At 37.6% G+C, this 12,477-nt stretch overlaps 1 protein-coding gene across 2 annotated transcripts in view; it reads left to right on the forward strand.

Moving 5' to 3' along the window:
• Positions 1–10,314, forward strand: part of zmym2 (zinc finger, MYM-type 2) — a 33,784-nt gene extending 23,470 nt beyond the window's left edge. For both annotated transcript variants that reach the window (XM_047601003.1, XM_047601004.1), the window contains exons 20-25: positions 1,304–1,499; positions 1,613–1,755; positions 4,577–4,691; positions 5,796–6,038; positions 6,637–6,775; positions 7,584–10,314. In XM_047601003.1, the coding sequence (XP_047456959.1) occupies positions 1,304–1,499; positions 1,613–1,755; positions 4,577–4,691; positions 5,796–6,038; positions 6,637–6,775; positions 7,584–7,830 (1,083 nt within the window). In that variant the 3' untranslated portion in view covers positions 7,831–10,314. The remainder of the gene's footprint in view (positions 1–1,303; positions 1,500–1,612; positions 1,756–4,576; positions 4,692–5,795; positions 6,039–6,636; positions 6,776–7,583) is intronic.
• Positions 10,315–12,477: the final 2,163 nt, after the last annotated feature.

The raw sequence follows: 12,477 nt of genomic DNA on the forward strand, positions 1-12,477 counted from the left end.
TATTTCTCTTTATTCTCTTTAACAAATTTAAGAGAATCCCTTTTTATTTCTCTGAATCTTTAAAACTAATCCCACATCAAAATAACTGAATGAATAAAACACAAACTAAGACAAACTAAGGCTTGAATGTGTTAAAGTTTGGGATTTACATGTTTGTTTGTTTTTTAATGATTATCAGCTGATCTCGTCCTGTCTGAATATCTGACAGTGATACAGGACTTAAAGTTTTCTGGCACCTGTGGCGTTTGATCACGATTAAAAAAGAAAAGAGAAAAAAAACGCAGCTTTCCCTCTTTAAACTAACATCTGTAGCCAATCAGAAGTAGAGTCCAGCTGATGCTGCATTCAAGGCAACTTAGGGGAAAATGAGCTCTGAGTTGTTCAAACTCCTGCTTCAAAAAATATAAAAAAAATATCTGGTGCACATATTTAATGTTCAACAAACGGTGACAATAAACCAAACTTATTTGGATTCTCCGAGTTAACGTGTAACGTTACGATATCGGAAGTCTGAAATTTCCAAGTTGGAACCTAGAATTTCCTAGGTTTCATGAAGGCATCATGTTAAGTCAGTGTTTTTCCACGTTTTTCAATCAAAGTCACTGTTGTCGGAAAGATGGAGAATAAATTTATGGAGCTAAGAGAATGAGTCCTAACTGCAAACCACGGACTTAAAGATCCTTTTCTATAGGCCACCTAAATAATGAATAGTCCTTTAAAACCGTTACAGCTGGTCCTGGGTTCAGATCCCTGTGGTGGAGCCTCAGGCTCAGCTACTTTATGGGAAAGGAGAAAATAATGGGTTTTTTTTTTTTGTATTTAGGAACGATGTACAGGAATGAAAAGAAAAACACACTTTTTTTAAAAAAAACTACATAATTTTGTCTATGTTTTGCTAATGCAGCTGTTTACAATAATTCTTGGGATGTTTGTAAATGTAAAGCCACAACTCACCAACATAAAAACTGATTTCTGATTTCATTATTAAGCTATTAACTGTTTATCTAGTCGACCTAGGCTAAGCTACTTTTTAGGTCTGGAAAATAGTGAGTTTGGGACAGTTTTTATGCAGCTACAGACAAATGTGGTGGGCGGGTTTCCCTTTTTTATTTTTCAGACTGTATTTATTTATTTATTTTACTTTAAGCCCTTGTGACGTACGACGTCCAACACGTAGTGTCATATGACTTCGAACATGTGAACTCAAAACTATATTGCGCCCTCTGCTGTTTAAAAAGGGCATCGCGGTTCATTTCTCATTCATTTTTCACACACAAACGTCGGTCGTGTTTGTGTGTCGCAGGGCAACAAGAGGCTGGCGGTGGATCGGACCTCGTCCTCCTCTTCTTCTTCTTCTTCTTCCGTTTCAACCAACAAACCCTCAGAAAGACGGTCGCTGCCTCTCAGAGCTCGATACGGCGTCAACGCCTGGAAGCGCTGGGCGCTGTCTCCTTCCGACCAATCGGATCGCACCAAAGTAAAGGACGGCTCCGCCCCAGGTGAGCTTGAACCACATCTTTTTACGTCTCAGTGGTCGCAGCGTGAGAGTCCAGCTGTGCTGTAAACGCTGGAGATGAGTAACACGCGTAGTATCTGTCGGTGTCTCTTGCAGCGCGGCCGAAAACGAACCTGCTGTCGCTGAGTTCAGAGGAGCTGAACGTGGCTCTGGCTCAGTTCGTCAGGGAAGTCTGCCGGCCGAGCGGCGAGCGTTACTCTCCGGACAGCATCCTCTACCTGTGTCTGGGCATTCAACAGGTCGGTACCAAACACATCACAGTGACACCTCTCACATCTGTACTGATTCTTTAACTTATGTCTGTCTTAACTCTTTCATGCACGATGTCCACTCATTTTTTATCATAATAAATGGGAGTTTTTTTTGTCAAAGTTGCACTAAAGTTAATAATTGGTGTAAAAAAAAAAACAATAATAATTTGTTCTTTTTATACCCAAAGATAAATAAAAGCACTTGGGGAAAAAAAATCCTGACTGAGGTTTTCATAATTCGTGCATGAAAGGGTTAAAGGCAGCAAAAACAAACTATTTATTTGTTTATTTATTTAAAGTGGTCAAAAGGTACATTTATGTCTTCATTTCACTACAGTTTGTCTGTGTTGTGCCTCTAAATTCTCTAAAAGTCGTCTTTCTACTCTGAGCCTTTTTCTATCCGGTATATGAGCTACTGTTGTGAAGCTCTTTATCTTCTACAAGAGTCTGTCATGTCCAAATATGGTCACATCCTTTCTATTGGCAACCAATCGTAAAAGTATTAAGGCCGATCTGAAGCTAAACTCGAACTCTCATTGGTTGGTGTCGATTTCTGACGACGTGATTCGTTCAAAAGCGTCACGTGACCGGATATTCTGCTGGTCTGTGTTAAAATTACAGCTCAAATTATTAAGAAAAGTTAAAGGAAAGACGGATGAAGGGAAGGAGACGGGAAGTCGGACTCATCTGAGTTTATCCGGACGTAAATGAGACTTGAATGAACCTATTTAAAATTTAATCTGATATTTTCATATTATGATATTATGTTGATGTGATTATATGATGAAAGGATTTGAGTAGATTTGGTTTTGGTTCATTGTGGTTTCCAGTAAAAAATATTCATGATTTCACAATGTAAAACTTTAAAAGCCGTTTTCTCTGTATATTATGTTCTGTATATTCACTTCATTAGCTCTTACACAAACCAGACTTTACAGATTTATTCCTAACTTCATTCTGCAGGTTTTTACAGAGGAGATTATTTATGTGTCACTCAGAGCCTCATTTATAGAACATTTTACTCCTAAAAAATAAGGCAAATTTTTTTTTTTTTTGACAATATTTTGACAATATTCCCTCTGTAAATACCTGAAAATGTAAGAATTTTAAACCTCACTTTATACATTATTCAGATTTCTGTTCTGGAAATGAATGCAAATGAGTGCATACTTAAGTAGATAACTCCTCACTTGCATATTCAAATATAAATTCACAGAAATATAAATTCAAAAAAATATCATATTTATGTAAGTAACCAACTGCAGAAGTTTTATGGGGATATCTATTAGTTTTTTTTTTTTTTTACCCTATTTACCTTTAGAGTCTCACCTTAAAACGATGTTTAAAACGAAGGCAGCTGGACTTGTTTGAGTTTTCTTGGAGACGTTTCATATAAATATCTTCTTCAGTTATATTATTAAGTGGCCGGTGGGAAGTTTTCAAAGAAACATTATAAGACGTTTCTCCCTGATTCACACTGAATCGTGAGAGTTTCTGGTACAGAAAGTATTTAGACCCCTAATTTTTTTCACTCTTTTTTATATTGTAGCCACTAAAATCATTTATATTCATTTTTTCCTCATTAATTTACACACGTCTCCTCATATTGACAGAAAAACACAGAATTTTGGACATTTTTGCAAATTTATTAAACTGAAATATGACATGGTCTCAAGTTTTAAGACCATTTATTCAATATTGAGTAGAAAAAAAACGTTTTGAGACGATTTTCACACCTGGCAAAAAAATCAACTTGATGATTTTAGGTCTGAATAGTTTCTGCATCCACTGTATCACCAAGTTAAGTATCAGCAGGTAAATCAGGTGTGATCAGGTGTTTATTTTATACTTCAGGAAAACGTAACTAGTCCATTTGTGTATTTTTTTTGTGAATATTTGTGCCTCATCTCTTCAGTGCTTCCTTTGTTTCTCCTCTCAAGTCATTCTCTCTTAAACCAAGTTTTATAAAAATACTTGAAATAAAACAGTTGCCCTTTTAGCTACTGTATCTACAACGGAAATATATATATATATATATATATATATATATATATATATAACAAAACAATATAAGTAAATATACAAAATAACTTCGGTTTAAAACGGTAGCGCATCTTAAATTTCTAAATCCAAATACTCGACGTTTGTTTATTTGGCTCAAAATATGTTTTTTTTTTTCTAGATTTTTAAATTTTGAGTCTTAACATTTCACATTTACAGACGTCTTTTCATAAATTAAATTTTTCCTCACACTGACCCACTGACACACAGTAAGTGGCCATTTTGGAGGTAGGAACTAAAGTCAGAGCGCGTTTCCAGTAGGACACATCCTCCTGGTGCGCGTTCTTTCCCCTCCTCCTCTCACATGCGAGCAGCAGCAGCAGCAGCAGCAGCAGCATGATGGCTGTAGCCTGGAGCTCAGGATCTAAACTCCTCTGGAGAAGAGTTGGTCTGAAGGAAAGATGTAAGAAAAGGACTGAACGTGTTGGTGATTAGTTCATGTGAAGTCACGTTGATTTGTTTGGTTTAAAACGTCTCTGTACTTTTATTTTTTCTGGGCCTGCTGCTCTGCTGCTGAGATCCCTCCTCCATTTTGAAAAATCACGTTTAAAGGAGAGAGTTTCTCTTCTTTTTCCTCGTGTTTCTGTGTCCGTTGATTAGAATCATTTGCTGTTCACATCCTGAAAAAGCACTGATGATCGTTTTAATATGAGGACGCTGGAGTTTTAAACTTTTTAGAGCCACTGCTGATTGGAGCATTTTTATTTTTTATTTTTTTAAACTTGTGATTTATTTCTGTTTAATTCAGCATCTCCACGCCAAAGGCCGGACGGATGATCTGTTCAGTGACCCGTGTTACCAGCAGTTTGGAGACGAGCTCAACAAGGTCCTGAAGGACTGGAAGCCCAGTCTGCTTCCTGATGGTGAGACACAGACAAACATGTGGTTTTTATTATCTGAGCCTGGATTAAAGACTGAAAAACAGTCTGTGAATAATATAAATATATATATTATAACATAAATAGACTTGATTCATCCACAAGTAAACTGAAAAGTAAGTGAAGATAGTTAAAAAAATAAAATTAATAAAAAATGCATAAGAAGTGAATATTATTTCCAGTAATATATTGGAAAAAAAACGTATTTTTTCTTTTTATATTTTGGAAATATCTTTACTACAGCTAAAGGTAAATAGTTGTGACATAAATTAGACTTGTAGAGATTCTTTTTGCACAAACTACCTCATTGCCTTCAATTAAAATCTACTATATTATATTATATTCCAATTTTTAGTGTTTTTTTTTAATGCCCAGTTCACGCTATAAACTCAGAATGTCAGATTTTTGTATGTTCTTTCAAATTTGATGCTTCTTGTGTACATTCTTGCCTAATTCGACGCTACTGTGACAAGTAAATTTCCCGTACGTGGGTTAAATAAACAATATATTGTTGGTAATACCCAAACATAATTGAATCTGTTTGAAATTTAACTAATTTAAACATATGAGCTGCACTGAATTCATTCAGTAGAAGATGGAGCCTTTAAATCACTTTAAATCACTTTAATTCTGATATTTATCTCCACATGGAGCAAACGAGTAGATTAAGAATAAATATAATCAAACCAGAGAGAAACCATCAGATCAAAGGTTTAAACAGTTAAAAAACATTAATCAGACTGAAGGTCAAAGCTTTACACCCAAATATGTGTTATATAATACATTTTTCATTTATTTTATGTATTTATATTTATTCTAATGTGTTTATTCTTCACTATGTTACTTTTTAACTATTATTATCAGAGTGTTAGATGCTGGCGTCCGTGTAATTAATCCAGCTGTTTAACGTTTATGCTAATGAGCGGTGTCCCGTGATTAAAACTCTTCTGCTGTTCACATCCTGATTTGTTGTGATTGCACCATAACGTTATATGAGGACACTGCCTCCCCAGTCTTCCCTCGGGTTTTTCCCATGTTTCCTGAACGTGGTGGGTTATTTTAGACGTGGTCCCGTGTCTTTGCGTCCAGGTTCCCCGTGGGGCCGAGTGGAGGAGCAGAGCCTGTGGAGCAGCCGTCAGCTCGGGGAGCAGAGTCCGGCCGCTCTGCTGCGCTCGCTGGTTTACCTGAACACCAAGCACTTCGGCCTGCGCACCGTGGAGCAGCACCTCCGCCTCTCCTTCGCCAACGTCTACGGCCCCGACACCGTCCATCCTGTCACCAAGGAGACGGCCGTCTGCATCCGAGTGCCTTCCCTCTCTCAGGATCAACACGGTGAGCAACAGGGAACAGCGAATACGAGCATCCGATGTTTGACGCTTGTACTTCAAGTGACTTACTTTTACATTTTTTTTTTTTTTAAATAAACTTTAATGTGAGACATTACAGGTGAATAGAGTAAAATTTTTAACTAAACAAATGTCACCATGAAACTTCTCCAGTTGATTACTAATTTGTGTATTGCAAGTTTTCCATGAATTTATATTTAAATATGCAAATGAGTCGGTATCTACTTATATATGCACAATTTTATATACATTTCCAGAACAGAAATCTGAATAATGGCTAAAGTGAAGTTTAAAATTCTTGTTTCATTCTGTTAACTTAGTAGATTAAAGTAAAACATCTTTATTTATTCAGGACATCAACAGTTTCTACCTGTGATCAAACACTTGCACTGAAACATGTTATTTTCTTACATTATTTTATTTGCATTTTGCATTTTTAATTGATTTGGTCTCTTTTGTTTTGTTCTTTTAACAAATAAGTGTTGGGATAAAGGTTTATGTATATAATAGTTTTTGCCTTTTTGCTCAGATGATCCAGTGTGAATGTGAAATAAATGTGTAAAGTGTTTCATGTTTTGTTCCAGTGCAACCAGAGTCCAGGAAGAGGAAGCGGAAGCTGGAGGACGAGGACGGGGAGAAGGGCGAGGACTCGGGCGGCTCCAGCGAACGCTGCCCGGTTAAGAAGCACGAGTGTCGCCTCTACGAACTCTACAGATCTAAGTGGTGCGTTCACTGCCTTTACTGGTGCAGGATTTTTCAGTTCTGTCCGGCTGTAATGTGCCACTTTAATGAATTTGAATATAGACACTTTATACACAGTTATAGGTTTACGTTACAGTTATATTAACTAATGTGTCTTAAAATACAAAATAGATGATGTGGATATAAAAAAAAAACTATATATAGGAATAAAAATAATAATAAAAGTTGTTTACTTCTATAGGGGTTAAGTACGGAAGAGTTTTAGGGCCATGAGAAAAAAATTAGAGGTAGATTTGTTTTTTTTGTCATCATGCACTTTGAGAAAAAAGTTGAAATTTCGAGAAAAATGAGAAATTTTGACTTTTTTCTCAATTTCCAGATTCTGTACAACTTTTTTTTTTCCTGATTTTTCAATAAACATCAGATTTTCTCCGTCTCTAAATGCCTCATAAGATTTGAATAAGTTTCCGTTTGTTGTTTCCAGTTTTTAATTAATAATATCGATCTTGGTGATATTCTAGGTTTTTACTTGATGATTTTTAGTTTCCCTTCATAAGTTAATCTATTGATTAATGACTGATTAACTAATTTGTTTGTTTCCTACGAGTCCTGTGATTAAAACTCTTTGCTGTTCACATCCTGAACAACAGTGTTGACCGTTTAAAGATGAGGACTTAAAATAATCGGTTTTAAAACGTATTAAAGGGACATGAAGACACCAAGCAACAGATGAATTAACCTCTCTGCTCCTTTTTGTTCCTCCCTACTCCCTCTTCCTTCCTTCCCCTCATCTTCTCCTTTTTATTCCACCTCCCCGTCCCTCCTCCAGCCCGCCGTCGTTGCGGGAGCGCCTCGACGTCTTCTACGTTCAGCCGGATCCGTCTCGCGGCCCCGACGACCCGCTGTGGTTCAGCTCGACGCCTCTGGAGCGACAGATCTTAGAGAACCTCCTCACCAGAGTCCTCCTGGTCAGGGACGTTTACACAGACAGACAACACCTGCAGGACGAGGGGGACAAAGAGGACGAGAAGGGGGAGGAAAAGGAGGACGGGGGTGAACCAGTGGGAGGGGAATAAGAATCACTTTTATTGGACTTTTGCTAGTAAAGCCTGAACAGTCAGAAGACGAGGAGGAAGCAGAGGGTCCTCTTCACTGTCCTCACTGACTCACTGTTTCCTCCTGGTGAGGGACGTCCAGAATAAAGTAGAGACAAAGTGGAGACGAACAGAGAAAACCTCAAAAACAGGAAGCAGAAAGAGGAGGATAGACACAGATGGGAGCAGGGTTTAATAGGAAGATGGGTCAGATCCATCCTTTTCGCTCGCTCGCTTCAAAATAAAACAAAAATCAGGTAAAACGAGACATCTGGAAAGACTGAATTCGCTTTCGGAGACGCGGCTCAGACAAGCAGCTTCGAATCATGTAAACTTTAAACATCACAGCTTGTCCAGCGGCGCCAGGAGACACAAGGAAGTTACGGCGTTAGGGGTCGAGAGAGTTTTATTTTGAAAGGGCGAAAGACACAGGAAGTAAAACCAGAACCAAAGCCCAGAGGATGAAGAGTTGGAGAGACTGTATTTGCAAAACCTCATGGTGTGAATAGTTTGAAGAAATTCCATCTTTGATGCAGGTTGGGAGTTCACTACTTATATAAAAAATAAAATAAAATAAATATTAAAAAAAAAATTAGAAATGTTGCAGGGAGAGGGGATTTTTTTTTAGCAGCTGTTACCGTGTTTGCAGAACTTTTAGCGAAGCCATCAGTGCTTTACCGTCCCTTCCCTGACAAGGATTCAACTTTTCATTTGTTTCAGTGGATTTCTTCGAGTTTCTGCTCGGAAACACCAAAAAAAACAACAACAAATATTAAAGATCACAATTATCTTTTAGCAAAAAAAAGTAGTAGTAGGCAGGAGAGCAAACTCGTATAGATTCTTATTCCACATCAGTTCATGCAGTCACTAGTTGGTCAAACAGAAACTCTATGCAAGGAGAAGGAGGTGTGCCACAAATCTAAACATACTAAACTACTTCCTGTTTAAGTTGAACCAGATCAGAGGGGGTCAAAGGTCACAGTTCACCTCTGAGCCGGTGCAAAACCAGGACAGAACATAATAAATTAGTTTCTTATAGACGCCACCAGACGGCTCAACTCATCAGCTTCCGGGTTTTTAGTCCTTTTTCACTGCATGAAGGTGGAATTTCTGACTTTTCCGGCGTGTTCTCGAAGGCAGCGTAGGAACCTGTTGTGAGATCTCTGCTTTTCATTCCCTCCCCGTCATCCAGCTCACCTGCTCTTCCTCTCAGGCAAAACTGTTGCACCACAGAGGAACTTCAAGCTCACGAGGGGCAGGAATCAGGACACAAAAAAAAAAAGACACGAAATAGAAAAGACTCGTACAGACGAACCACAGAGGCCACGACGGTCCTTCCTCGCTGTGGTGCATCCGAACAGGCCGACCTGCCGACATGCTGCGTTTCTTTATAGGACTCAAGGGGAAACCTCCATTCATGCGATGTAGCATTACGTGTGTACTAAACCCAGATTGGGTCGCTTTGACGTGTAAATATCTCCAGAACGAGGCGGTTGTTTGAGTCAGTTTGGGATAAAAGGAAAGCTTGAAAACCTGCCTCCTGACACGCCTTTAAAGAAACTGATTATTTATTTCTCTTTTTATTAGTTTTGCTGTTTCCTCCTTTTTTTTTTGTTAGAAGGTGTCATTTCCTTTCTCAGGCTGACGCCTTCAACTCTTTTAATCCTAAACATGAAGGATGTGGATTAAGTCAAAGCAACAGTCAACGTTTTTGTATCATTAGTTTCCTCTCGACTGGTTTTAGTTGAAAAGCAGAGCACTTGCTGTCCAGTGTTCTTCCCGGCTTCAATTGTGAATTTGTTGAATTTTTTTTTTCCTGAGTTTCTCTCATCTGTTGTCATATTTTTTTTTTTTTCATATGTGTTCATTTTTTTTTAAGATTTATTTGTATTTGTTGTCTGATGAAGTTGTTTTCTACTTCTCTCGTTAGAATGAGATTTAAATAAAACATGAAATTTCTCCACGACCAGTTCTCGAGATATTGAGAAACGCCTCCAGATGTTAAATGGATTTACCTTTAGAACAAAGTCAGGGAAGAGTTTTATTTTATCTAAAGCTTAAGTGTAGTTGTTTATTTCTCCATCTGAAGCTGCAGCGTAACATTTCTAGATTCAGGTGGAGAACACGAGGTGAGTTTTTTTTTTTTGTTTGTTTTTTTTGGGGCGTCTGTGTGCAAACCTTTAAACTTTAGACGGCGGATGTTTAAAAACCGATCCTGGATGAGAAGACTCCCGTTGAGCCCCGGCCGTATTTTTTTCTCCCCTGCTGGACTCGGAGGCAGCGGCCGAACCTGCCACGGGTTTGGACCTGCAGTTAAGACGCTGTGGCCGACTTTAACGCCTAATGTGAATGTGCCTATCTGTATATACTGAAAGTGAGTGATTGTGACTTGAGTCTGATGCTACGTGTGTGGGCTGATCTGCTGATACGGTCATGTTAAATAAATGATTTCATTTTCTAACCATTTATGATGCCGCTTTTGATTTTCAGACACTTTGCTGATTCAACAGTAAACTGATGAAGGCTGTGCATCTTAATATCCATGTGCTAAGAACTGAACCAGTCTGGAGGTGAATAAAATAAATTTTCTCTCAGATTATCAGGAATAACCATTATCTCTAAGGAGGTTTGTTCAGGGAGTTTAAGTTTAGATTGTTAGAGAAGTTCAATTCAAGCATTTATTAACAAAACCAATAAGATTGACAAGGAGTAGGCTGAAGCAACTCTTATTTAGTCCTACTCCTATGTTCTATTTATAATTAATAGTCATAGTGTCACATTCATCCACAATATTATTCAAAAAGAAGTAAAAAAAAACAACAAATAACTTAAATAAATTCTTTTTTTGTGATAACCAACAAATATATGTTAAACATTTATTTATTTCTTGAAAAGAACAATATTACTGCTTTCCTTTATTTTGTCCTCTTTCTTATTCCGTAGAATCACACCAGGGCTGTCACCATATCAGATTTCCACTTCAGAGATATTGTGGACAAAAATAATAATAATAATAATCACAATAATGATATTGCAATATTAAAAATGTAAATGACAGCAAAATCCTGAGAAATGCATCTTTAACTTTCATGTATTTATGTAATTTTCTCTGTTTTGGGAGAAGAATTACACTCAAAATAACAGTAGAACATAAGAAAACGGAGGAGGATGCAAAGTTAAATATGGGTATATATATATCACACATGTGCAAAATAAACACTATAACAAATACATTTTGAAAAGTTATTGGTTATTGTGCTTCTCATTTATGTTAAAAAAATACTGAACATCTATCTGGCTTCTTTAAATAAGAAAAATAATTGAAGCCTCACTGAAGAAATATATGAAATCACACGTGGATCATTACTGGGCCTTGTCTTCAAATACAAAGACATTTAGTGCAATAAACAAAGTAACATGGGACAAAACATGCCCCCATTAAACATACAGACTTAAATCATACAACAGATACAGCCGTGGACTCAACCTCAATAAAAAGATGATCGTTTTCCCAACTTTTTTTGAATTTTCGTTATCTGGCGCCACTTTCTTTCACGCTCCATCTACATCCTCTCACTCGCTTCAGGTCTTCTTCACCTCACAGGATTTGAGCTGACAGGGGCTCAACAGCGCCCCCATTACCATCGATGTATCACAATGTTATTCTCTGGTCAGGAGCGGAACTGCACCAACAATTAATATTTAATGAGAGCAAGCGAAGACATGGGCTAAATATAATAAAGCGCAGGTCAAGTTTGGCCAAGATTTACACTTATACTTATACACTTACACTTATCATATGCGCATTTTTAACACAATATTAACTTTTTTTTTTTTTTTAATAAAATCATTATCGTCATACCGGTATACCGCAGCATTCACACCATAAAAAGATATGCATCTGCTCCTGATGGTTTCACAAGACTATTGTTTCAAATTGATGACAAATTTAACCTAAAAGTACCTGCATGACTAAATGGGGAATAAGTAGTGAAGCCAGCGAGAAAGTGCAACAAAAGAAAATATTAGCCTGTAGCTAAAGACAGTTTTTTTTTTTCCTCCAATTGTGATAAAACCTACAGGACTAAATTTTATAGAAGTCACTTGTTTGAATGACATCACGCTTGAAATGACAGGTGTATGCCATCCGTGCTCGCACATTCTCGCCTCATTTGCCCATTTTGAACTGCCAAGATGGCCGACATTTTTAGAAAACTTATTTGGTTCGTACCACCAATACTAATACTATTTAGTTGTGTTTGAGTTGTGCACAAGCTGTAAATCACACACAAAAGTCAGACAGTTAGTTTATAATCCTCACTGCAGTGATGTAGTGTGCACAATACTATGAATGTGAAAGCATTTCCCCAAACTCTTTCAAATTCCACTCACTTGCGCTGAGAGCCTGCACGTGTTTAGCTGATCTGTAAAGTGGCTCAGTTGCTTTTCATACCCAGGATGCTGGTATTTCTAATAAAGTAGCAGGTAAGAAAGACCTCCTCTATATAAACCCTTACCCACAGCTCTTTTGCAGACATATGATGGACGCTTCTTTGTTTTTTCTTAACAGCATTGCACACGGTGGAAAAATGGAGGAAGCTGTAATCACTGGAGTTTATGCTCACGTGG

This window comes from Mugil cephalus, chromosome 12 (genome assembly GCF_022458985.1).
Source record: "Mugil cephalus isolate CIBA_MC_2020 chromosome 12, CIBA_Mcephalus_1.1, whole genome shotgun sequence".
In the NCBI taxonomy this organism is placed as follows: Eukaryota; Metazoa; Chordata; class Actinopteri; order Mugiliformes; family Mugilidae; genus Mugil; species Mugil cephalus.